Source organism: Podarcis cretensis (assembly GCF_951804945.1).
Source record: "Podarcis cretensis genome assembly, chromosome: 14".
Classification (NCBI taxonomy): Eukaryota; Metazoa; Chordata; class Lepidosauria; order Squamata; family Lacertidae; genus Podarcis; species Podarcis cretensis.
Genome location: NC_137183.1, coordinates 18,342,656 through 18,369,928, shown reverse-complemented (window position 1 = coordinate 18,369,928; position 27,273 = coordinate 18,342,656). Strand labels below are relative to the sequence as shown.

Genomic DNA, 27,273 nt, shown 5'->3' with positions numbered 1-27,273 from the left:
GGATTCTGCTGCAATTCTTCATCAAATATGACTAGAATGTTCAGAAACGTTGCTGAATTGGTTCATCCTCAGATGAACTTGCCTGTTGCATCTTTGCATGAGTAATTGTTCCAGGTTTAATACTTCCTTCCGGTAGGCACATCCAGGTTAGTGACTTCTGCAGAAAGAATGAGCAGTGGGCATCTCTGAAGGCAGGTATTCCTTCCTCTTGCACGCTCTGAAAGTATCTGTGTGCATATAAGCTACAGTGGTACCTCTACTTGCGTTCACCTCCGGTTACGTATCCTTTGGGATACGTACATGGCAAACCCGGAAGTATTTTTCCGGGTTTTGCCATGCACAGAAGCATTAGACCGCGCCATGCGCAGAAGGAGCACCTCCAGTTGCGAATTCCTCAGGATGCGACCGGAGCTCTGGAATGGATCCCGTTCGCAATCATAGGTACCACTGTACTTACATTCTTGTTAATTCCTTATCAGGGTCCCTCTTCAGCTTTCTATATATCTTCATTGTTGGTTGATATAGAATACCAGGCAATTAAAAAAACCCTGTATACTTTTAAAATATTGCCATTAGTCCTCGGAAGAAGTTTACTTAAGATCAAAGGGTTATTCTGGGATGTTCAATGCAGCAAAAGTAATAGTCTGCATTTTTTGCATTTGAATTGTAGTCCATGTATCCCAAAACGTGATTTGTTTAACTGGTTTACTGGTTGATTGGGAGGTTTGCAAACTGTAATTACAGGTGTTCTTGTAAACAGTAGTTTGCATTCAACAACGTTTTCCTCAGAGCCATTAAATTAATGGACCTAAGGTATTTGTTGATTTTGTTAGGTCTGTTCCATGAGTAACATTGGATGCAACCCTGTGAGCATCCTTATAACGTCAAACTCATTCCTGTTCTCTCCCTTTGAAGCTCGTCTGTGGTCCACGTGCCCGGCGTCAACGACATCCAGTCGTCATCATCAGCTGGTCAGAACCTGTCCCAGATCTCACGCCAACTAAATCAGAGTCAAGTTGCCTGGACGGGAAGTCGCCCTCCATTTCCAGGACAGGTAGGAGAGTTATAGAAAAAGTTATAGAAAAGGTTTCACTTCCTGGGCCTAAAGAGAGAAGGCAGTAGAGACGGGAGTCTTCCTCTGAGAGGGGACCTTCCTGAGTACATATCGCCTAAAGACTCTCGCAAAGCCTTGAGCCAGCACTAGCTAACCTAGGAGAGGAGTAGGGAATCTCAGGCGCAGAGACCAGAGGCAGTCCTCAAAGTCTCTTGATCTGGTCCTTGAAACAAACCCCAAGCCCCTTCTCTCACTGGCCCTGTTTGTAGACGGAATGCTTTAGCCTGGTTGGATGTGTTAATTACTGATTTATTGTGGATTTGATCAATTGCGGAGTAACCTCACTTGTAGTTACTGCAATTGTTAAAGTATTGTACGTGTAGGAATTGGCAAGTGAATAGCTGGTGGTTAAGGATAGGTGAGTTTAACGGAATGTGTATTAGAAGCAACTAGGAAAATAAATCAGCAACAAGAGGAAACTTTGGATGCATCAAGAACAGAATGTAGGAAACCATTTTTTGAAACAAAAAAAGGGATTAAATTTATTTTAATTTGTGGCTGATTAGGTAAAATTTAGGGACGCGGGTGGCGCTGTGGTCTAAAACACAGAGCCTAGGGCTTGCCGATTGGAAGGTTGGCAGTTTGAATCCCCGTGACGGGGTGAGCTCCCGTTGTTCGGTCCCAGCTCCTGCCCACCTAGCAGTTCAAAAGCACGTCAAGTGCAAGTAGATAAATAGGTACCGCTCGGGTGGGAAGCTAAACGGCGTTTCCGTGCACTGCTCTGGTTCGCCAGAAGAGCTTAGTCATGCTGGCCACGTGACCCGGAAGCTGTCTGTGGAAAAACGCCAGCTCCCTCAGCCTATAGAGCGAGATGGGCGTGCAACCCCAGAGTCGTCCGTGATGGGACCTAACAGTCAGGGTACCTTTAGCTTTTTAGGTAAAATTTGGAAAAGCAATGAAAGCAGTTTGGCAAACTAAAAAAAGCCTGGCTGAATGTGTCCTTGAATTCTGATAATGCCTCTTCCTTCCCTGGATGGAGGATGGGGTGTGTTTGTGTGTGTGCTGTACAAAGGTAACATTTACATTCATTGCTGCACCCACTTTTGCCTCTGGTCTGGCTGGCCACTGGCATGTGGACCCCCCCCCCCCAATTCCCACCCAGGAGGGAAATGTGGCCCTTCGGACAGAGAGGGGTTCCCCACCATTGGCCTGGGAAGAGTTTGTAGCACAGAGCTATGCTTTGGGTTTCTTGAAATTAAACAGCCCAGAACCCACGTTGCTGGAGCACAGCAACCCACCTAACTAGCTCTGTAAAGATGCTTGTTTTGCAAAAAGAGATTGAAGTCTGTTGCGCCACTTTGTTCTTGGGTCAAATGCCGCGGGAAGGATGATAACGCCTTGATGTTGTTGTCTTTCACTCTCCCATTCAGCAAATTCCTTCGCAGTCTGGCAAGGCTCAGTCTTCTCCCTTTGCAATTGGAACCAGTCACACTTACTCTGCTGACCCAGCGTCGTACAGCCCCCTGTCCAGTCCTGCTACCTCCTCTCCGAGCGGGAATGCCTACTCCAGCCTAGCTAACAGGACAGCAGGATTTGGTAGGTATCGAGCCTGGCTGCCTCGCCTAAAACAAAAGCGCCACGAGGTACAATGAGGTCTCTTTGACTTACTACGAACATATCTCTTGTGGATCAGGCCCATGTCCATGGCCCACCTAGTCCAGCATCCTGTTCTCACAGTGGCCAACCAGATGTTCCAATGGGAAGCCCACAAGCAAGACCTGAGTGCAGCTATGATGTCCAGCTGTCACAATTCATGTGATCTGGGGGCCCAGCAAGCAGAATGACCAGTTAAAGAGGCTAGACAGTATCTTCACTTTCAAAGCACATTTCTACCACTGTAACAGTCGTGATTTCCCTTTCCCCTCCTCAAATGAATCCTGGAAACCATAGTTTGCCCCCTTGCAGAGCTACAATTCCCAGAACTCTTAAAAACCACATTTCCCAGAATTCTTTGGGGGACGGTTATGTGCTTTATATGTATGGTGTGGGCATGTAGCTTGCTCAACTAAACTGGTGAGCCAGGGTGCACAACCAGAAAGCAGCTTGGTTAATAATAATAATAATAATAATAATAATAATAATAATAATTTATTATTGATACCCCACCCATCTGGCTGGGTTTCCCCAGCCACTCTAGCTGGCTCCCAACAGAATATTAAAAACACAAGAAAACATCAAACATTAAAAATTTCCCTACACAGGACTGCCTTCAGATGTCTTCTAAAAGTAAGATAGTCATACCTCGGGCTACAGACACTAAAGGTTGCATTTTTGGGGGTTTCGGAAGCGCCAAAACCCAGAAGTACCAGAACAGGTTACTTCCGGGTTTTGGTGGTCGTGCATGCGCAGAAGCGCTAAATCGCGCTATGTACAGAAGCGCCGAATCGCAACTCGCGCATGCGCAGATGTGGCGCTGTGGGTTGCAAACATGCCTCCTGCACAGATCACTTTCGCAACCTGAGCGTCCACTGTAGTTGTTTATTTCCTTGACATCTGATGGGAGGACGTTCTATAGGGCGGGCGCCTACCGAGAAGGTTCCCTGTAACCTCACTTCTCACAGTGAAGGAATAATTGCTGAAGGACCCAGGGTTCAGATCCAGCACTCAGCCGTGAAGCTCTTACTGGGTGATCTGCGGCCAGGCATTCTCTCCCAGCCTAACCTACCTCATGGGGTTGTTGTGAGGATAAAATGAGAAGGGGGAGAACCATATATATTGCCTTGAGCTCCTTGGAAGAAAGGTGGGATATAAATGCAGAGAAATGAGTAGGAGACACGACTGTACATCTGCAAGCCTAAAAGATGATAGTCAAATCCATTCTTCTTCTCTCTCTCTCTCTCTCTCTCTCTTTGTGTGTGTGTGTGTGTGTGTATAGAGGCAGTTGTCTAAAGCAGGGGCAGCAGCCAACATGGTGCCCTCCATATGTTGCTGCACCCTAGCTCCCATCAGTCCCAGCCAGCAGAGCAAAGGGATGACGAGCATTGTGGTGCGACAACATATACAAGAGAGAGATGCTGACTACCCCAGTCTATAGGAGATATATGGCGCTCTTTGGTCATCACAAAGTCCATCCACTTTGAGCCCTGAAACCTGGCAGTCTTTTTTTTGTTTAGTTTGTTTGCATTTGGAGAAAATGCTGTTGTGTTGAGTGGGGAGAGCTTGAATTCATATTTTCTCGTGTCAGCAAACTGAAGAGCATATCTCAAGCCCGGAGTTTGTAGCAGATAATTCAGGACAGGCTATGAATCAATTTCTGCGGTTTGAAGGCGAGTGCCAGGAACAAAAGGTGAAGAGAGATCACTTAGATACCAAAGCCTCCTGTAAGCATGGGGGTTATTATTACTGTTTTGTTTTTGTTTTTTAAGTCACACTCAGAGAAGCTCAAAACTCGACCAAAATATTCCCATTGAGGAAGGGTCTTTTGCGTTGACCTTACCAGACTTCGTTCAAGTTTCCTAATTCAGTTACAGTGGTACCTCGGGTTAACAACTTAATTCATTCCGGAGGTCCATTCTTAACCTGAAACTGTTCTTAACCTGAAGCACCACTTTAGCTAATGGGGCCTCCTGCTGCTGCTGCACCACCGGAGCACGATTTCTGTTCTCATCCTGAAGCAAAGTTCTTAATCCGAGGTACTATTTCTGGGTTAGTGGAGTCTGTAACCTGAAGCATCTGTAACCCGAGGTACCACTGTATTATTAATTGGGTCCTTTTACATAATAGATGACTATAATACTCTCTTTAACTTACCATCCATGAGCTCAAGGGACACAGAGGGACTTTCTCATTGGGTGCCTCTCAGCTTTGAAATTCTCTCCCCTTTTACAGGAGATTCACCAAAGTCTGAGTCTCTTCACCTTCCAGAATCTGTGGAGGATGTTCTCCTTCAAAGTGGCTGTTCTGTCCAGGGATGGGGTCAGGTTGGGCCAGATGAGATTGATTTAACCAATGCAAATGGTAGGGGTGGGTTATGCAAGGTTTTGAGATTAGGCAGGCAAATTGCATTCCCCATGGGATTCCACAGCACTCTAAGCTAGGTCATTTTAGACTGTACCTAATGGTCTTGGGGGTTGCTCTTCAGAAGATAATGCACAGGATTACTTCACATTTTAAAATGTGTCAAGTCAGCCCACCTGCATTGTGAGGAGGGGGCTTCCTGCTCATTCCATTAAGTGAGGCCCTTGACTTCTGCCCTTGACTTCTGCCCTCCCCACGCACAACTGCTGGGATTGCAGATGCAGCTGTTCTGCCTGTGCTCTGTTTATTCAGGGCATTACTATTATGATTAAGAAAAAGGAGTAAATTTAACTCTTGCACAAAAGTACAGATACGGAACCAGTTTGTGGCTATGGCATTTGGCTTAAAAAAAAAAAAATAGAAAAAATTACGCATTTGACCCATTCCTTGATTTCAGACTAGTGGGATTAGGTGATGAATATTATTTATATGTTTATGTAATTGTTGTAACTTTTTATAGTGGTACCTCGGGTTACAGACGCTTCAGGTTACAGACTGAAGGAAAAAAAATATTTCCCCCCCCAGGTGTGGGGCGGGGGCGGGGGAAGCCCGAGCTTCCCCCAGCCCCCAGAACAGGCAGCTCTCCGCAAGCCGTGGGAGCTCAGCGTGAAGTCGCTGCTCTGGGAGCTTGTGGGGCTGGGGGAGGGGGAAGCCCGCCGCCAGCCTCCAAACCATGTCGGGAGACAGCGGGATGGTGGCATTCCGCCTCCCTGCTGCCCCCGAGCTTGTGGGGCTGGCGGTGGGGCTCTCCAGGCTTCAGTGAAAGCCTGCATTCGCCCCATAGGATGCACACACATTTCCCCTTCATTTTTGGAGGGGGAAAAGTGTGTCCTATAGGGTGTAAAATACGGTATTATTACTACTACTACTACTACTACTATTATTATTATTATTATTATTTGTTTAGTCAAAAAAGAAAAGAAAAGCAGAAGTACATTTTAAAAGACCCACTCTTGTAACTTTATTTTATTTTCCAGCTGAAAGCAGCCAAAGCAGCGGACAGTTCCAAGGGAGGCCTTCGGAGGTGTGGTCCCAGTGGCAAAGCCAACATCACAACCAGCAAAACAGTGAGCAGCATCCTCACCAGCAAACCAGCCAGACAGAAGTGTTCCAGGTGAGTCCCTGGACCCGTGATTCAGCATGGCAAGTTGATCTGTCTCTTGCAGGTGACCTTTTGGGTCCTGTTAAAAGGCAGCAAACTGTCAACAAATATCCTTTTATCCAGGGGTCAGCAACCTTTTTCAGCCATGGGCCGGTCCACCGCCCCTCAGACCATGGGGGGGGGCAGACAATATTTTTTGGGGGAAATGAACAAATTCCTATGCCCCACAAATAACCCAGAGATGCATTTTAAACAAAAGGAAGCATTCTACTCATGTAAAAACACGCTGATTCCTGGACTGTTGGCAGGCTGGATTTAGAAGGCGATTGGGCCACATCCGGCCCCTGGGCCTTAGGTTGCCTGCCCCTGGTTTATTCCTTATGGAAAGAAATGGTCCGTCATCTGGTCACATCCAAGCTAGATGGTAGCAGGATGCTGTATGTGGAGCTACAAAAACTGAAGTTTGGTGCCAGCTCCAGGTTTAAGTGGCCCTACGCAGGTGTGGGCCCTGGTGGGCTTACCTGGCTGGGCTGGCAATGCGCTACACCAGTCCTGAGATTTTGTACAGGGCACTTCTTTCCTTAAATTGCAAGCTGACTGTTCCTTGCTGCTTTTGCCGTTAGTTGCTGTACAGCAGGCTTCCTCAACCTCGGCCCTCCTGATGTTTTGAGACTACAATTCCCATCATCCCTGACCACTGGTCCTGCTAGCTAGGGATCATGGGAGTTGTAGGCCGAAAACATCTGGAGGGCCGAGGCTGAGGAAGCCTGCGGTGCAGTTAAGTGACAAAGGGGGAGATGCTAAAAGGGCTTTGCTCTAGATAAGGATACAGTGGTACCTCGGGTTAAGAACTTAATTCGTTCTGGAGGTCCATTCTTAACCTGAGGTACCACTTTAGCTAATGGGGCCTCCCATTGCCGCCATGCAATTTCTGTTCTCATCCTGAAGCAAAGTTCTTAACCCAAGGTACTACTTCTGCGTTAGTGGCGTCTGTAACCTGAAGCGTCTGTAACCTGAAGCATCTGTAACCCAAGGTACCACTGTACAAGAAGAATCATGTTTCCATTTCATTTTCTTTTATCATCCAGGATATGCTGCCTATTCCAGGAGATCCAACCCAAGGGACCGGCAATTACAACATTGAAGATTTTGCTGATTTGGGAATGTTTCCTCCATTTTCTGAGTAAATTTTACCTAGCCAGATAACCTCTGCAAAGGACATTCTGGGAAAGGAAATCAGCATACCAGGGTAGTATGAGATCTGCTTTCCCTGTGTTAACATTATCATAGAAGCTATAAAACAAGAAACACTTGCGCTCCTTCCAAGTGTTGACCATGCAAGTTCTAATGAAATAACCTAACGCCACCTGGTTGGCATTCGCCGCGAGGATTCATTTTGTATTTCATTCCCATTTGTGGTAGGGTTTTGAGCTTGGGTGGGGCGGGTGGTGGGGACGAGCAGGGAGGCGCTTTGATTTTTAACTTTCTCTCGGCTCTTAATATTTGAATGTGAACCATTTCTAACTTCCCTCCTTAGAGAAAGCTGCTTGTGTGAACAGATAATGAAATAAACACTCCAGTCCTCTGCTGGCTACTTGAAGATAAGACTTCTAGTTGTGAAACTCCCTAGCTGTGACTCATAGACCACGGAGGGTCAGAGAGCTCCATTCTAGTGGTTCTTGGAAAGGTAGCAGAACAGCTGAGAGTGTCTGTACATGGTTGTGCAAATGGTCCCCTCACCCCATGACAACAGAGATTGAAGCCATTTTGATCCTTTTTATGGTCATTTTAGGCCAATTTGAATGTAAGGTTGTGTAACTATAACCTAGTCCTTTCTGGCAGGAGGTTCCAGCGCCTTTCCTATCTCATTTTAACACAGCTAGGCTTGAATGTATGTACATTTTAGTACTATCTGTATATCTGGTGTTGTACAAACTGGATCTTGAGTTTTGGATTTGTTATTTTACCATATACAAGGGAAGTCCGTGAGAAGGGACAAATGTACCTGAAGAGGGTAGCAATACATTTGGAGGTCTTACAGTCCAAGCTTAAGGGGACAGGTTGCGCATGTATTTCGTTTTGAAATCCCTATATGCCCATTGGGGCTCTGCACACCACTCCATCGGCTATATAAATTAATGTGGCTTTGGCAATCTACGGTTTCATCTGCTTGTAACACTCAGCCAAAACATTATGATAACATTTCTGTGCAGTGCTCCTTTGCACCCTACAGCTGGATTGTGACCATAATACTGCTTGAAAGTGGTTTAGAAAACAAACAAAACATGTGGGTTGTTGTTGCTTTTTAAGCTCAGCAAGAAATTGGCAAGCAACATTGCAGCAATAGCTGGAGTCAACAGCTGTGTTGGGCCATTGGTTTCTGCAAAGGGGCAGGTTCTAATGTGGAGCCTAGCTTGCTTCCTAGCCATCTTTAGCTAATGATGGAGGTGGTGCTTCTGTGGAAGAGGCTAGTTCAAAATGCTTATCAAATGGAAGGTGGAAAGACATGTTAACTCTGTGCGTGGAGCTGCTGTCAGATCTCCCACTTGCAACTGTTAGAATCAAATTTAACCCCTAGCCCTGCTCAGCTGTAATGTGTAGGATCAGTTATCTATGGCCATGAGGTCATATTGTGGAATGCTTTCCTGCCCATCATTGGCCACTGCTGGCTGGGGCAGAGAAAGGTAGCAGCATTCCAATAAAGGGATTAGCCATTTTGTTTGAATTTTAATGAGAAACCACCTAATTCATGCTTTCTGTACCATTAAGCCTGCCAAAACACAACTATCCTTTGGAATTCACACTTCTCTGAATTTTGCAATGGAGTTTCTCCAGACAGAAAATGCGTACCAAAATGTGCAAATTGGAAGAAAGTGTGCATAAAAATGCATGCATTAGTGAAAATGACACACAAGCATGCAGTTTTTTAAAGGCAAATTGCAATAATTTGTATATTGGTTGAAAATGCACATAGAAATGTGTATATTAGGAAAAATTAGCACTAAAATGCTGACAAATTTTAATGAGGATTTCCCCCCCCCCCATTGCAAATTGCTGGAGAAATGAACTTAAGAGCGGGGGGGGGGGGGGAAGAAACTTGGAGAACCAGAAATTGACAAATTCATCCAACTCTACAAAATGAGCCTGATATGCCTGGTGCAGCAGTACCATTTTCAACAGAAGTCTCACCTTGAGTATAACATGTAGTTCCACCTATAATTTAAACCATCCGTTTCCATATTTGGTTTGATTTCCTTTCTTTGCATTAAAGAACAGTATGTAATTACAGGTACCTCTTAACAAGTGTGCTGTTACTTAAGCTTCTATTTTTTTTATATATAATATTTATTAATAGTTTTTTTTTAATTATAACATAATAAACGAAACATACAAAAAACATCACATTTCATAACATATTTTCTTATCCTTTTTGGACTTCCTCACATCTCCCTCTCCTACGTTCCAAAATATAAAAATTAATTCAGCAATTTATCACCTTGTCCCCACCTTATCTAATTTTCCAATGTTATATCTTAAATTTTAGATATATTCATTTGACTTTTTAAAACTTTTTAGTTTAGCCTAATCATTATCTAAAAATTGATTTTTTCCTAAATTTAGCTTATCTTCATAGTTCAGTTTATCTAATTCAATGGTGCCAAGTTGTTTGTGATCAAGCATCCTCCTTAACATTCATACAGTATTTTTGCAAATAGTCCTTAAATTTCTTCCAATCTTCTTCCACCGTCTCCTCTCCCAGGTCTCAAATTCTGCCAGTCATCTCAGCCAGTTCCATATAGTCTATCAGTTGCATCTGCCATTCTTCCAGTGTGGGTAGATCTTGGGTTTTCCAATGCTTCGCAACGAGTATCCTTGCTGCTATTGTTGCATACATAAAAAATGTTCGGTCATTCCTTAGCACCCTCTGGTCAACGATGCCCAAAAGGAAGGCCTCTGGTTTCTGGGGGTCATGTTTGACTGGGGTCATGTACCATCTATATATCATTTTCATTACATTTTCTTTCAAAGCATTACATGCAGTGAAATTCAGCCCAATGGTCCATAACTTTTCCCAGTCCTCAAACATAATATTATACCCAATGTCCTGTGCCCACTTTATCATAGCCGATTTAACCATTTCATCTTGTGTGTTCCATTTTAACAGCAAGTTATACATTCTTGAGAGTACCTTAGTCTTAGGCTCTAACAGTTCCGTTTCTAACTTCGATTTTTCCACCTGGAATCCTAACTTTTTATCAAGTTTAAAAACTTCTTTAATCTGAGCATAATGTAACCAATCTCGCACTTTGTCTTTCATCTTCTCCTGACTCTGCAATTTCCAATTATCTCCATCTTTTTCTAATATTTCCCAATACTTCGGCCATTTGGCCTCCATATTGAGTCTTTTCCGGGCCTTAGCTTCCAATGGTGAAAGCCACCTTGGAGTTTTGTTTTCCAATAAGTCTTTGTATTTTGTCCAGATATTAAACACTGCTTTTCTGACAATATGGTTCTTGAAATTCTTATTGATCTTAACCTTGTCATACCATAAATATGCATGCCAACCAAACGCATTGTCAAAACCTTCCAGATCTAGTACATCAGTGTCTTCGAGAAGCAGCCAATCTTTCAACCAGCAAAAAGCTGCTGATTCATAGTACAGCCTTAAGTCTGGCAGGGCAAAGCCCCCTCTTTCTTTCGCATCAGTTAATATCTTAAACTTAATTCTGGGCTTTTTGCCCTGCCAGACAAATTTAGAAATATCTCTCTGCCACTTCCGGAAACACTCTGTTTTGTCCACAATCTGTAATGTTTGAAATAAGAAAAGCATTTTCGGCAATACATTCATCTTTACAGCAGCAATTCGGCCTAACAAGGAAAGTTTCAATCTTGTCCAACTTTCTAAGTCTCTTTTAATTTCTGCCCAGCATTTCTCATAATTATCTTTAAATAGACTCAGATTTTTTTGCTGTTATATTTACCCCTAGGTATTTTACTTTTATAACCACGTTCAACTCTGTCTCTGTTCACGTTCACGTTCTGACTCTGTAACTGTCAAGTTTTTCCCCAATACCTTAGTTTTCTGCTTATTTAACTTAAAACCCGCTACCCGACCAAACTCTTGAATTAATTGTAATACTTTTTTCGTGCTAGATTCTGGCTCCTGAAGGGTCAAAACTAGATCATCTGCAAACGCTTTAAGTTTATATTGTTTCGCTCCGACCTGAATACCTTCCACCAGCCGGTCCCCTCTGATCATGTTCAAGAGCACCTCCAGAACAGAGATAAATAACAGTGGGGAAATCGGGCAGCCTTGTCGTGTTCCTTTTTCAATTTTGAACTCTTCAGTAATCACATTGTTAACTATCAGTTTAGCCTTTTGTTCTGAATAAATTGCGTCAATCCCGTTCCCAAAACTCCGTCCCACCCCCATCCTTTCCAAATTTCCCTTCATAAATTTCCAAGAAATATTATCAAAGGCTTTCTCCGCATCTATAAAAATTAAAACTGCTTTTGTGTTGATATTTGTTTGCAAAAGTTCCAAAATGTCAATTATGTTCCTTGTGTTAGCAAACAAATGTCTTCCTGGGAGAAAGCCTGCCTGGTCTTTGTGAATTACCTGATTCAAGACTTTTTTAAATCTACTTGCTAATATGTCTGCAAATATTTTGTAATCCACGTTTAGGAGGGAGATGGGGCGGTAGTTCTTAAGTTGAGTCTTTTCAGTTTCCGATTTGGGTATCAATGTGATAAAAGCTTCTTTCCATGATTCCGGCGCCTTTTTCCCCTCCAAAATTTCGTTGCTAACCTCCAGCATTGGTTGTATCAAATAATCTTTCAATGTCTTATAATACTTGGAGGTTAGTCCATCTGGCCCTGGAGATTTGCCCAATTGCATATTCTGAATAGCTTGTTCAATCTCTTGTCGTGTTATTTTAGAGTTCAAGATTACTCTATTTTCTTGTGACAATTTTGGTAATCCATTCTTTTTCAAAAATTGTTTTATCTCGTCCTCATCTTGCGGCCCTTGAGTATATAATTTTTTGAAGTATCTCCTTTTTTCCGGGGAGTTGCACCCATTAATATTCCAGCTCAACAGTTGCAGAGACATCCTGAGCAAATCTGTTATTTCTCAAGGGGTGGTATCTTTTTCTCTGGATCCTCAGGTTCCAAGGGAGTAGGTACAGCAGATGCTCCAGGCCCCAAGGGTGTTTCGATTCCTTTCTGAAGATCCTCTCCGTAAGCAATCAAAAATTTATCTCTATCTTCAAGTGTTTTAATCTTGACTTTCTTCCCTCTGAAGGTGAAGGATAATCCCTGAGGAAATTCCCACCTGAAAATGATTGAATTACTCCTTAACAATCTCACCAATTCAAGATAGGCGGATCTAAGGTCCAGCAGTTGTTTCGGGATATCTTTGTAAATTTGTGCTCTTTTATCCAAAATGTCCAGTGACTTTTCGTAGTGTAATCCCAAAATCTTATCCCTTTCCTCCCTCGATCTCAAAGTTATCAAGCAATCTCTGGGCTTATCTTTCTTTGCAAATCTTCCAAGTCTGAAAGCCGATACAATTTTAAAATCCTTTTCTTCCTGTATAGACCAGAACTTGGAAAATTCTTTGGTCAGGAACTCAGCTAGGTTTTCTTCTTCAGCTTCTGGTATTGACCTTAATCTTAAATTATTTTCCCGGTTCCGCAGTTCTATCATAGACAAATACATCTGATGTTCTCCAACTTGTTTACATAATGGTTTTACCTCTTGTTCTAATTTTTCAACTTTTTGGCTGGTAGCCTCAGCCAATTTACGATTCTCTTCAGAGGCCTCAGTTAACTGCCCAATTGCTTGTACGTTCTGTGCCACCTGACCAGTTATTCTGTTTAGACAAGCTGTATTTTGATCAATTTTAGCTGTTTGTTCATCCGCTTTCTTGTCCAGAGATTCTACTCTTTTATCCAAGGATTCCAATTTTTCATAAATTTTCTCTAGGATTGAAGCAGTTGCTCCTGAGGCCATATCTTCCAACTGTAACTGCTCAGTTTCTTCTTCTTCCCCTGCCAACGGCAGAGTAGATACAATTTCTTCCTCCCCTGCTACCGGCAGAGTAGGTACAGATGATCTACGTGTCTGTAATGCTGAGGTTAAAGTTGTTTGTCTAGTTCTTACTCCCTTTTTTCTTGTGCCACTCATTCCAACTTTATCTAACAGTCAAGGTCAAGCTGAGTTGTTCCCATGAGAATTCCACAGCCCAAGAGTAAACAATCGTATAGGAGGAAAGGAAAGAGAAAGTAGAATAATGTCACTGCTGTAAGTCCAGAATCCTCTAGAGGGAGCTTGCAATGTCTTGAGAGAAGAAGTCAAATCAAATAAAATCAATAAAGTCAAATTTAATGTCCATAGACCTTCAGTAGCTAATGCTTAGCAGAGTTAGAATTGACAGCAAAACATTGTTTCTGACAAGTGTCAACTGGTGTTTCAAAGTAGCAAGTCTTAAAATGCTCTAAATGTTGCAAGTCCAAATCCACAACAGCCAAGTCTGCAAACTGACAGTTTTACTGTTCAGGCAGCTCAAGTACCTGGGCTTCTCAGTCAAAATCTATAGTTCCCATAGCAGAAGATTATCACAGTCCCAGTAAAGGTTAAATCCAGTAATTGCGTTAAATCTTTACTTTGTCTCAAAGCAGCTTCAGTGGGTGCTCAAATCAGATGGTTTAAAAAACCTCTACAGTGGCTCCACTCCTCCAGCTCTTTTTGCTTTGAAATTTAAATAGCAGCGGAAGACGGACTTCCTTTTAACATCTCTCCGCTTTCAGCCAAATTTCCATTAATTTAGGTTCCAATTTTAGAAAGTCCTTCCTTACTCACGGGTTGTTGCTTTTCAGTTCCGAACGTTTCAAGGAAAAAAGGTCAGCGCTCACCGGCAGCAGCTGCGCGGCTTCACTCTGCAGAGTAGCGATCGACTCACAGCGCCGCAACCCCCTCCACGATCCGAGGCTCCTTACGGGGTCTCTTCAACGTTTTGAGGGTCGCTCCTGGCGCCCGCCGAGTCCCAGGACCACAGGCTCTTGCTGCCTGTGGGTTTCAGACGCGGGTCTCCGCTTCGCCGTAGCGGAAGACCCGATCTCCGCAGAGCTCCCTTTCACTAAAGGAAAAGGACCGCCATTGCCGTTCGCGCCGCCTCCGGAAGACTTAAGCTTCTAGTTCATTTCTGGCGCAGTATTAACCACCATGTTCGATTTCTCCTATTAACACAATGTGCATTTTTACACACTGGACAGCATTCAACTAAATAGTTGCACTAGTTCAAGGATGAACACTAGTGCAGTGGGATTTTTTTTTCTCCTCTCATCCCCCCATGCCATCCCCAAATCTGCTCTGAAGGGTTGGAGAACAGATTTAGGGAGCCCAGCAGGAGGAGAGAACATTCCATTGTGCGAGAAGAAATCCTTCTGCTAGTGGAACATTTTGCATAGCGCTACATAGAATGCAACTCTGTATCCTTGTTTTTCCTCTCCCTTCCAAAAGTTACTCGGCCATGCAGCCATCAATGCCTTATCAATGCCATACTGTCCGATTTGTAGCCTCACAAGATGGGCAATGGACAGATGTGTTTGAGAGTTGGTGAGTTTGTTTTTGTGGCTGTGTTCAACTTAGAAATCAAGAAGCAAGGCTGGCCCTTAGCTCTGTAGGCTGGGGAGGGGGCAGAAGGTGTTGCTAAACATGGGTAGGCAAAGGGTAGAATGGTAATGTTTTGCTATAAATATGGGAGCAAAAGATGAGCTAAATTGTCAAACCTGTTTTTCTGGATTAACAACTGCATGGACACAGGCCATTCTGCTTATAGTAACTCCTGGCATGATCCAGCCAAAGTTAAGCACTTTTCATACTACAGTGGTACCTCGGGTTAAGTATTTAATTCGTTCCGGAGGTCCATTCTTAACCTGAAACTGTTCTTAACCTGAAGCACCACTTTAGCTAATGGGGCCTCCCGCTGCCACTGCACCGCTGGAGCACGATTTCTGTTCTCATCCTGAAGCAAAGCTCTTAACCCGAGGTACTATTTCTGGGTTAGCGGAGTCTGTAACCTGAAGCGTATGTAACCCGAGGTACCACTGTAGTGAACCCAATCCAGCACTAAAGCCCACTGATTTAATGGGAAAGAGTGGCAAGCAAATACTTAGTTAGAGCATCCCATTAGGGCTATCAAAGTATATCCAACCCATGTATCAGTTGCGGTCAGCTGATCATGCCCTGCTTGAGTTGTCCACATGACAAGCAGTTAAAACTGCAACAGTGAAAAGGAGGCATTTTGCTAAAATGGCCTGAAGGCTTGCAGAGAGCATGCTTTTAAATATGATGTGCTGTTTTTGGGCAGGGATTTGGTTGGTTGAGGACTACATCTGTAATTATTATTTGCTGCTGTTGCATTAAATTGTTGTTGTTATTATCATCATCATACACTCCTTTGAACATTGGGAAAGTGCCCTCTAAGTATATTGACTAAATGTATTTGCTGGTCTGATCACATCCTGTCATGTGACCAGCGCAGAGATCTGACAAGCCAGCAAACCCAAGATTCTTGCAGGCTCTGACGTCCATGACTTGCCTGATCCTTCTCTTGACTCCACCCCTTGGTCTGCCCATTCATCCCGAGACATTGGTTTCTACCATGGCTCAGCCCTTGATCCTTCATTTCTGCCTGTGGGGCGGGCAGAATTCAACACAGTTCACATTTAAAGATGGACATAGCTAATTCACACTTTCTGAAAATACGCAAAACAAAACACAGCCATCCTTTGAAATTCACGTCTCCCAATTTTGTGGTGCAGTTCCCCAAACAAATAGTGCGTACAGAAATGCATATACCAGGGTAAAGTAGGCATAGAATAGAGTTACTTCAAAATTCCTTATGTTAAAGAAAATTGCTTTGCAAAAATAAAAGTGTGTACATTGTATAGAAACGTGTATGTTATGAAATTTCATCACAATTTCAGTGCAAGTTTCTCCTAAGGACTTTTTAAAACAAAGAATTTTCAAACTGAAACTCAATCTGCGCTGATTTTGAGATAGGAAAAATGAGAACCTGAGTGAAACCAAAATGGACAGATTCATCCAACTGTAGCTCAGGCCCTTTTCTAGGTGGGAGCAAGGAGGAAACGTTTTTCGAACACCAAGCATTATTTTCCCACTGAAAACAATGTTCTTAACTATGGCAAGATCATCCTCATTGACCTCAGCAGGGAAGAGGTAAGCAGGCGTTTGGAACTCTTTCATTTAAAACTGAAAGTGCTCAGTTCAGAGCTTCAGATTATGTGCCATACCTTTGCCCCTTAAAAATATATGCCAATGGTGGGTGGGTGTGCGTGTTTTAATTGACTTTTTCTACCATTTGCATCCGTATCTGTTAGAGGCATTTGGTGTCAATGTGGAACTGTGTTGTGGATAAAACTGTATTTTGTACTTCTAAGTGTTCTGTATAGCAAAACCAGTTTTGTGTGTCTGTATAATTAATAACCTGCCTTTTAAATTTTCATTAAAATAATAAAGCATCACGAGCTGTTGTTAACTGCTGCTGTCGTGTAACGCAGGGGTGGAGAACCTCCGTCCTGAGAACCAAACACAACCATCAAGCCAGCCCACAGGTCTCTTCTCCAGGCCACATTCCTTGACAGTCTTGCTTCCTACACTCCTCGAGTGCTTTTGTGGGGCTGGACAGTGCCCTTGAAATGTGACGGTGCCCCTTTGCTTGCCTGAATGGATTGGAGAGAGAGGTGGGTGTGGTGTAGGGATTTCCGACTTTCACATGGCTGGAATGTAGCCAACTGTACAAAGGTAAGACTCACATCTTTTGATCCACCCATTTTTGCCCACCTACCACTGTCATGTGATTCCCAGAAGGCTCCCTGTGAAGTCCCTCAGACTGTATGTTCTCCTACACCTGAGAACATCATAAGAGCCTGCTGGATCAGGCCAAAGTCTCATGTAGTCCAACATTCTGCTCTCACTGTGGTCAACTAGGTGCCTAGGGGAACCCTGCAAGCAGGACCTGAACACAGGAGCCTTTTCCATGTATGTGGCCTCCAGCAACTGGTTTTCAGAACCATTACTGCCTCCAACTACGGAGGCAGATTGTGGACATCAAGAGCCTTTTCCTCCATTAGTTTCTCTAATCTTTGAAAACCATCTATGTGGCCATCACTTCCTCCTCAGGAGTGAGTTCCATACTTTAACTTTGTGCTGCGTGAATAAGTACCGTATTTTCCGTTCCATAAGATGCACTTTCTTCCTCCTAAAAAGTAAGGGGAAATGTCTTTGCGTCTTTCGGAGCAAATGTGTGGTCGATCACTGGCTCCCTTTCCGGCCCCGCCCCCTTGCCCAGGCCTCCATTGTTGAATGTTCTGTTTGTTTCCCCAGCGACATGTGACTGGCTGGAAGCCATAGAAATGGCTCCCTTTCCTTTCCTAAAGAAGCTGCAGAACTGTGAGTTGAACTCCAAAAAAACAAGGCTTTTCCCCTTTGTAAAAGAAGCTGCACAACTGTGAGCTGATCCTCAAAAGTGGGGCTTTCCCCCTTTGCAAAAGAAGCCGCACAACTGTAAGCTGATCCCCCCCAAAAAGGGGCTTTCCCGCTTTCCTCCTCTGAAAACTAGGTGCATCTTATGGTCAGGTGCGTCTTATGGAGCGAAAAATACTGCACTTTTTATCTATCCTGAATCTTCCAGCATTCAGCTTCAATGCGTGTCCACAAGTTCAAGGGTTAAGAGAGGGAAACCTCTGTCCACTTTCTTCTCGCCCCTGCATAATTTTACAAGCTAGCATGTCACCTCTACATAAAGTTATGGACACTGCCTCTACACGATGTAGTGAATGTTCTTGACTCTAATGCAAAGAAATGGATCTTTGGGTTGTATCCATCTACATTGTACTCAGAGTAGACCCATTAAACTCCATTTGCCCAAGTTCCATCATTTTAGTTAATTTAAATGGGTGTACTCTGAACAGAGGGACGCAGGTGGCGCTGTGGGTTAAAGCCTCAGCGCCTAGGGCTTGCCGATCGAAAGGTCGGCGGTTCGAATCCCTGCGGCGGGGTGCGCTCCCGCTGCTTGGTCCCAGCGCCTGCCAACCTAGCAGTTCGAAAGCACCTCCGGGTGCAAGTAGATAAATAAGGACCACTTACCAGCGGGAAGGTAAACGGCGTTTCCGTGTGCGGCTCTGGCTCGCCAGAGCAGCAATGTCACGCTGGCCACGTGACCCGGAAGTGTCTCCGGACAGCGCTGGCCCCTGGCCTCTTAAGTGAGATGGGCGCACAACCCCAGAGTCTGTCAAGACTGGCCCGTACGGGCAGGGGTACCTTTACCTTTACCTTTACTCTGAACAGGGCTAGCAACCCTTTAATTTTATTGACTGAGCAACCTAGGTTGCAATCTCAAATATGCTTACTAGCATGGCCCACTGATCTTAGTGAGATCTACCTAAGTAAAAAATGCATAGGATTCTACTATTCCGTAATTTGCTTGCGATTTTTTTTTATTCTACATTTCACAATTTTTTGAGCAACTGCCTCAGAGGCTGGATGGCATGGGTAAGTTTATGTGTGTTTCCCAAAGGCAGGCAGTGATGCCTCCCACATGGGGTCACCACTGAGAAGGCTGTGCTAATAAACTGCAAAAGCAGCATTAAAAGATGGAAATTGGAGCAGGAACTCACTCACTAATCTCAAAATACAGTACTAGGGAGGGCGGTGTCCCACTGAAGGAATATATATAATGGAGAAGAGGGCAAGGTGTAATGTATATGAGGAGGGAAGAAATTAAAACACACAAATGTTGTTAAAAGTAGCATCAGATTTTGCAGCAACAGCTAATCCAAAATGATCATTGTGATGGAAGTAGAATTGCCTCTTGATGGCCTCTCATGACCACCCTATGATTTTTAAGGGAAGCAATAAAACATAGTCACATCAAATCCCTTTAGCCTTAGAAGACCTTTGACTTATCTTGGTTTGACCTAAATGCTGTGCATCTATTGCACTGAGTGCTGCAGCGTTTGCCAAATACACCGTGGACATCTCTTCCAATTGAAATATAGCTGTCCTACATTCATCTGCCCTGACCAGAACATGCCACCTGTGTCATTTCATGCCAGCTGTGTTTCCCTGGAAGATGTGCTTGGTTTGTCTTTTCATAGCTGGAACCAGGGCTCATTCAATACAATTTGCTGGCCAAAGGACGAGATGGTATTCGCTCCCCAAATTCCACATACAGAAGCCATCCAGATTGACAACTGAATCTTGCCTTGACACTGGTGGCAGGCAAGTATCTTCCAGGTGCTGGTGGTTATAAATGCTGCCCAGCGATAAACTATTGTTACACATCACCCCAATATCTACATCAGTGTGACATTCCAGGGATTCCAGACGCTTACCTGGGGTTCATGTTTCTTCTTGGAAATGAGGCACAGTGGAGATTGTGATGTCTTTATGATATATGGTTTATTTACACATATATACAACCTAAGTCTATAACAGAGAGGTTCCTAGCATTCCACTCCAAGAGCGTCTCTTGATTCTCCCATAGGTTTTGCTGCCTTGGATCCAAAACAGAAATCAGCCATGCTCTCTGTCTCTTTTTTTACAGCCTGCTACAGTTTTTGCCAGTACATCACTTCCAACTGTTATCCCAAAAACTCTGGCCTTTTGTCCCCTTCTGACTACCTATCTGGGGCGCGGGTGGTGCTGTGGTCTAAACCACAGAGCCTAGGACTTGCTGATCAGAAGGTCGGTGGTTCGAATCCCTGCGACAGGGTGAGCTCCTGTTGCTCCGTTCCAGCTCCTGCCCACCTAGCAGTTCAAAAGCACGTCAAGTGCAAGTAGATAAATAGGTACCACTCCGGCGGGAAGGTAAACAGTGTTTCTGTGCGCTGCTTCGGTTTACCAGAAGCGGCTTAGTCATGCTGGCCACATGACCCTGAAGCTGTTTGCGGACAAACGCCGGCTCCCTCGGCCTACAGAGCGAGATGAGCGCACAACCCCAGAGTCATCCACGACTGGACCTAACGGTCAGGGGTACCTTTACCTTTACCTAACTACCTATCTAGAGAAAGACGGGACTCACACCTCTCTGCTATCTGGCACAGAGTAATTGCTTTGTTAATCGCATAGGTAAAAGGTAAAGGACCCTGGACAGTTAAGTCCAGTCAAAGGCGGCGATGGAGATGCGGTGCTCATCTCGCTTTCAGACCAAAGGAGCCAGCATTTGTCTGCAGACAGCTTTCCCGGTCACATGGCCAGCATGACTAATAGAAATACTTCATTGTCACTGTACCACTTGTTTGAAGTGAGATTAAATGAGCCGCCCCCCCAAAAAAAATCTCTCAGTCCTTGTTACACTCTGTGTGCTGTTGTACAACCACCAACACCGAACGTCAGCTGCAATGTTGCTGTCTTCTATTCAGCAGCCTCACAGCCCACAGGTAGAAACTGTTCTTTAACCTGTTGGTCATACTTCTATATCTCCTGCCTGAGGGCAGGAGATTAAAAAGGTGCTGGCCAGGGTGTGAGTCAGCCCTGAGAATGTTCCTCGCTCATCTGAGGCAACAGTCTCCTGCGATAACATCCAGCGGACTCAGGTGACAGCCCATGATATCATGTGCTGTCTTCACCACCCTCTGTAGGGACTTTCTGTCCATGGCTGTCAAACCAGCGTACCACACCGTAATACAGTATGAGAGAACACTTTCTATTGTGGACCGATAGAAGGAAATCATCAGTTGCTGTCTAACATTGTTCTTTCGCAAGACCCTAAGGATATGAAGTGTCTGTTGGGCCTTCCTAACCACCTGGGCTGTATTGACCTTCTAAGTAAGGTCTTCACTAAGATGGACTCCCAGGAATTTAAAGGAAGAGACTCTCTCCACACAGCCCCCCCCCCCCGATATACAATGGGGCTAGTTCCCCTCTCTTCCTCCGAAAGTCCAACACCATCTCCTTTGTCTTGCCAATGTTTAGGTGCAGATTTTTTCTCTGAGCACCATGTGGATACCTTTTGAACCTCCCCCCCCCCCCCCCGTACGCAGATTCGTCTCCGCCTGTAATTAAACCCATTATGGTGGTGTCATCAGCAAACTTAATAATTGCAGTAGATGGGTAAGATGAAATGCAATCATATGTATACAACGAATACAGATATGGACTTAGCATGCATCCCTGTGGAGTGCCAGTGCTGAGCTTCAGGGAGGTAGATGTAACAGGCCCAGTTCTCACTATTTGTGTCCGATATCTCAGAAATTCTTTGATCCAATAATATGTTAGAGGAAAGGTCCAGATCCCTTAACTTTATGATGAGAATGTCTGGAAGGATGGTATTGAAAGCTGAGCTATAATCAATAAACAGCATTCTGACATAGTTCCCTGGTCTCTCCAGGTGACTCACTGCAAGGTGAGAAGCTGTAGCAATGGAATCATCTGCTGACCTATTTCTCCTGTAGGTGAACTGGTGTTTATCAAAGTCCGGTGGAAAACATGTTCTGAGGTGTTGAAGGATCAATCTATCGAAGCATTTCATCAATACAGATGTTAATGCAATGGGTTTATGGTCATTTAGGCAGTTAATTGCTGTTTTCTTTGGGACTGGGATAATGGTGGCTGCTGTCAAACATGATGGAACACAAGTGGTTTGCAGAGAGATGTTAAAAATCCTCATCAAGACCCCTGCTAATTGATTGGCACAAAATTTTACCACTATTCACAGCACCCCATCTGGACCAGCAGCTTTGCTGGGATTCACCATCCGCAATGCAGCTTTCATTTGATGGTCATATAAAACAAGTGGCTGTGAGTTTGTAGGCAGGCAGACAGGAACTGAGATATCTGTTCTTTTTGCCTCATAGCAGGCGAAATAGATGTTCAGCACTTCTGGTGCAACAGAACACCATGACAGAAACCAGAGCGCACGGAAACAGCATTTACCTTCCTGTCGCAGTGGTACCTATTTATCTACTTGCACTGGTGTGCTTTTGAACTGCTAGGTTGGCAGGAGCTGGGACAGAGCAACGGGAGCTCACCCTCTTACGGGGATTTGAACCACCGACCTTCTGATCGGCAAACCCAAGAGGCTCAGTGGTTTAGACCACAGCGCCACCCGTGTTCCCCTAATGATCCACACTCAGCAATGGATCAACAGGTTGGCCTGGCTTGTATTTTTAACATAAGCAGTTTGGCACAGTTTAACTCCACAAACTTTGATTAATTCTAACTTTTATTGGACCCAGGAATTTAGGGTGTCTCGCATCCCACAAACTCATAATGTTTTATTGTGACATCCAAATGCAGCCACTTTGTTCCTGGAGATGGCTATGGCAGTGATCCTTGCCCCCAGAGCAGGGTATTACAAGTGAATTAGCCTGTTCCCATGCTCATCTTGGATGGTGACCAAGATGCTTTCTCTCATGTGAGATCAGACTGCACAAGGGGCAAGACGGGGGGGGGGGCTCAATCAATGGTGCAAGAGTGTGAACAACACTTGACTCATTAAGAAAACAACGCAGAAGAGAAGGAAGATGCTCTGAGCTGACAGGTGTGTAAATAAAAGGAGCCAGGAAATGTTGAGACAGAGCCAAATTGCATCAATGCCAAATCAGTCTAGACCCAAGTGTATTGGACTGAAATAAGTGCAGCTGACATTGGAAAAAGTCTCCCAAGCAGGAGAGCTCCGGGGTCACTAAAGAGCAGTTCAACAAAGCCAGGCTACCCATGGAGCAACTTGAGTGGTAAGACATTTCTGGAGTATAGAACCATTTCTGGCAGCAGGATGTTGAGAGGGCAGGAGGCTGCATATCTGAATGATTCCCCCACAAAAAGAAAAAACTAGATGTGTAAAAACTTTCCTTGGGAAGCTTCTATATCTTATACATGACATGACATTTCTCTATGTGTGGTGAACATATACAGTGGTACATTGGCTTACAGACACTCCAGGTTACAGACTCCGCTAACCCAGAAATAGTACCTCAGGTTAAAAACTTTGCTTCAGGATGAGAACAGAAATCGTGCAGTGGCGGCGCAGCGGCAGTGGGAGGCCCCATTAGCTAAAGTGGTACCTCAGGTTAAGAACAGTTTCAGGTTAAGAACGGACCTTCAGAACGGATTAAGTTCTTAACCCGAGGTACCACTGTATAGGGAAAGCACCAGGACAAAACTAAACAAAATCCTGCTCAGACAGGGAGCTTTAAAGTGTGGGCCTATGCCTGGAAAACACAGCACAAAAGGAAGTACAATGGTACCTCTGGTTACATACCCTTCAGGTTACATATGCTTCAGGTTACAGACTCTGTTAACCCAGAAATAGTGCTTCAGGTTAAGAACTTTGCTTCAGGATGAGAACAGAAATCGCGTGGCGCCAGCGTGAGGCCCCATTAGCTAAAGTGGTGCTTCAGGTTAAGAACAGTTTCAGGTTAAGAACGGACCTCCGGAACAAATTAAGTACTTAACCCGAGGTACCACTGTATAGATAGAACATGTTGCAGAATAAGGCCGTAATAAAACATGGTTCTGGAGGGACCCCAATATTCAGTTTAGTCCCTTATGAGCTGGTGCAGTTTTTCCAAGCTGCAGGAGAGGGAGGTTATAGGAAGACAATTATTATTTCACAGCGGGCAAAATCATTGTTCATGCAAATTCATCTTAACTCAGTTTCTTTTAGGTTGTAGGCACTTCCCAGCCTTGCAAAGGATGTTTACTTGTGTTTCTGCATTAAATGACGTAAGCTAACAAGTGTGGCGATCAGCGGGAAAGGGGAAGGCAGAGTGTATGATTCAGACTGAACAAGAAAACAAAAGTAGAAAACCTGGAGCCTGAGAAGGTTCCTCAGCCAAGAGCTGCTGTAAATTGGAACGTCTCTTCACTTGGCTCCTGGCGCCTGACCGCCATCATCTTTCTTTAATTATTATGTTAGTGTGTCTTTTTATTTAGGGCAGAAACCGTTTTCCAGAAATTCCCTCCCAGGTTCATTTTGCTTTTTCAAATGAAGCAATTGTGTTTTTTAATTGTTAAAAAGCACACAACCCTGAAAACCTCACATTGTCTCCACTTTGTACTTTCCCAAACTTGGGTGGCCTATAGAAGTTTGCTTTCTTTCATTATTTTTTTTTAAGAGAGGCCAGTTTCTAAAGTGTTAGCAGTAACGATTCCATCCTAAGCACGTCTTCCAGGGTGAACTGATCTACTTTTCATTGCACTGTTTGTTCAACCCTGACTACTGCATACCCCTCAAGCGTCCTGATTTGAGCGGGACATCCCAGAATTGCAGAACCCATCCCAGTTTCTGACCAGATCCTGGAATGTCCCATTTTTTGATCTGGCACTCTAGCGCAAGTCAGCTGCCTCGCAGCAGAGTGCTGGACCAAAAGACTCTCATTTTTGTGTCTCATCAGCTAGCTTCTGTGAGAGTTCAGGACCAAAAAAATTAGTATCCTAATTTTGATCAGTGGGATGTTGGAGGGTATGCTATTGAATTTAGGTTGCACAGGGGTCCTGGTAACCCAACAGTGTTCTATAAAGTTCTGTAAAGCAGGGTTCTAAACACAGGCCTGCAGCACAAGATGTTTTTATAGCAGGCCTGCCTTTCAGGCAGTGAAAGGGACACGGGTAGCGCTGTGGTCTTAACCACTGAGCCTTTTGGGATTGCTGATCAGAAGGTTGGTGGTTCGAATCCGCGCAATGGGGTTAGCTCCCACCCCAATGACCTGCACCTCCATGGACAGCTGTGAGTCCAAAATGACTCCTGGGCTGTAGTATTAGTTCCTTTCATGTCGGCTGCATCTTACCCATTTGTAAGTTGCTTTGGGACACTTCTTGCAAGGAGACAGATGAATAGACATAATAAACAGCAATAACCATAATGTTCTTAAGCACTCTGTTCCCATGTTTACCTAGAGCTCCAATATACCAGTACAGTCATCCACCTTCATAAAAGACTCTTTATTAGGAAGACCCAGTGCTTGGCTCAAAAACTCTTGACCTGATCTTGCCACGAAGTAATCATGAGTAGGACAACTGTATGAAAAATAACAAGAACAGAGGAGGCTGCTTTATACTGAGTCAGAACCCTGGTCCATCTTGCTCGGTGGCTCTCCGGCTTTTTGGACAAGGGGCTCTCTCTACCTGGAGATGCCAGAGACTTAACTTGGGACATTCTGCATGCAAAGCAGAAGCTCTGCCACTGAACAGCAGACCCTCCCAAGTGTCCCTATTTTGCAAGGACAGTCCCGGATTTACAGAAGCCATCCCAGTTTCTGATTTGATCCTGGAATGTCTGTCTTTCCCTTAAAGGTAAAGGTAAAGGGACCCCTGACCATTAGGTCCAGTCGCAGACGACTCTGGGGTTGCAGCACTCATCTCGCTTTATTGGCTGAGGGAGCCAGCGTACAGCTTCTGGGTCATGTGGCCAGCATGACTAAGCCACTTCTGGCAAACCAGAGCAGCGCACGGAAACGCCCTTTACCTTCCCGCTGGAGCGGTACCTATTTATCTACTTGCACTTTGACGTGCTTTCAAACTGCTAGGTTGGCAGGAGCTGGGACCGAGCAACAGGAGCTCACCCCGTCGCGGGGATTCGAACCGCCGACCTTCTGATTGGCAAGTCCTAGGCTCTGTGGTTTAACCCACAGCGCCACCTGCGTCTTTCCCTTAGGACATCCCTATTTTCATTGGTGAAATGTTGACAGGTATGGAGTTATGAGACCCCTAAGTCAAGGAGATAAGTAACTATACATCCATTAGAAGACATCTGAAGGCAGCCCCATAGAGGGAAGTTTTCCAATGCTTAATGTTTTGCTATGTTTTTATATATGTTGGAAGCTGCCGAGAGCAGCTGGTGCAACCCAGTCGGAAGGTGGGGTATATTTATGAATGAATCGGACATCCCTATTTTCATCAGAGAAATGTTGGAGGGCATGTACCAGAGAAAACACTTCTGAGGCCTGCCAAATAGCTGAAAGGAAGTTGCTTCACTGGGAAAGATAAAGGATGTCTGTTTCCAGTTCCACCCATCCTTTCTGCTTTCATGACCTCCTTTCTCTTTGCTCTGAAGGCTGATGCTGCTGGTGAGATTGAATAATCAGGATGTGATTGGTGTGGCTGCAGCTACGAAAATATTAACCCCTATGAGCTGCAACCAGGTGGTGTTCCTGCCTTCCCAGTTCATATTTGAACAGAACAAATAAGCATAGATAACGCTGACCTACTGTACATGGCCCTACCCAGAGTCCTATTGGGAAAGCTCTTGGAGGGAAGGGGAGAAAATATCAGCGAAGCCTAATTTCTGCAAAATAAAGGATGAGTAATTTCCTCGCGTTGTGACGTCAAGAGGACTCTTCTTCCGAGAGCACTGTTTGTTTAGGTGACTGGACTTTCAACGCACATTCATGCATCAACAATCCTCTTCCTTTGTGAGCTGTGGTTTTGTGCCCAGCAATAAATCCAGTTTCCAGGAGAAATGGGGAAAGCCAACGCCCTCGTCGTTACGCAAGAGATCCCCCCTGTGTTTCCTGTCCGTTTTAATGCCTCCCTAATGCTCCTTTGACGGAATAATAGCTGAAGGCATCAACATCCTCAGTGGAAAAAAGCCGGCTGAGAACCGTGCCACTGAAAAATCCATAAACAAACCTTTTGGGATTTCAGGGTTAGTAATTTCTTCATAAGTGGGATGAATTGTGAAGCAGTGGCAAAATTAAATTGATTCAGACTGGAGGGAGGCAGTGTCCAGTTGATGTAATTCTCCCACCGGCCCAGAAAATGCTTCCATTCCCATCAGTCCTACTGCAGTGAAAGCAAATCTGAGCTGTGGTCCTAAACATAGAGGGCAGGGGTTATGGGAGACACATCTGTGCCATCTGCCAGTGGTGTGTGTGTGTGTGTGTGTGACCAAGACTTTCAGTTTTTAAAGTGAAACCATCTCAGCACAAAATAAATGTTGGGGTGCTCAGCATAATGCAAGGCTAGAGACCACCATGGCACAATCCCATGGCACAAGTCTTCTCTTTGTTTT

At 44.5% G+C, this 27,273-nt stretch overlaps 1 protein-coding gene across 4 annotated transcripts in view; it reads left to right on the top strand.

Moving 5' to 3' along the window:
• The window catches only part of ARNT2 (aryl hydrocarbon receptor nuclear translocator 2), a 146,472-nt gene extending 138,934 nt beyond the window's left edge, over positions 1-7,538 (top strand). For all 4 annotated transcript variants that reach the window (XM_079954252.1, XM_079954251.1, XM_079954253.1 and 1 more), the window contains exons 16-19: positions 916-1,054; positions 2,485-2,650; positions 6,109-6,245; positions 7,322-7,538. In XM_079954252.1, coding sequence (XP_079810378.1) covers positions 916-1,054; positions 2,485-2,650; positions 6,109-6,245; positions 7,322-7,420 — 541 coding nt within the window. In that variant the 3' untranslated portion in view covers positions 7,421-7,538. The remainder of the gene's footprint in view (positions 1-915; positions 1,055-2,484; positions 2,651-6,108; positions 6,246-7,321) is intronic.
• The last annotated feature ends 19,735 nt before the right edge of the window (positions 7,539-27,273 follow it).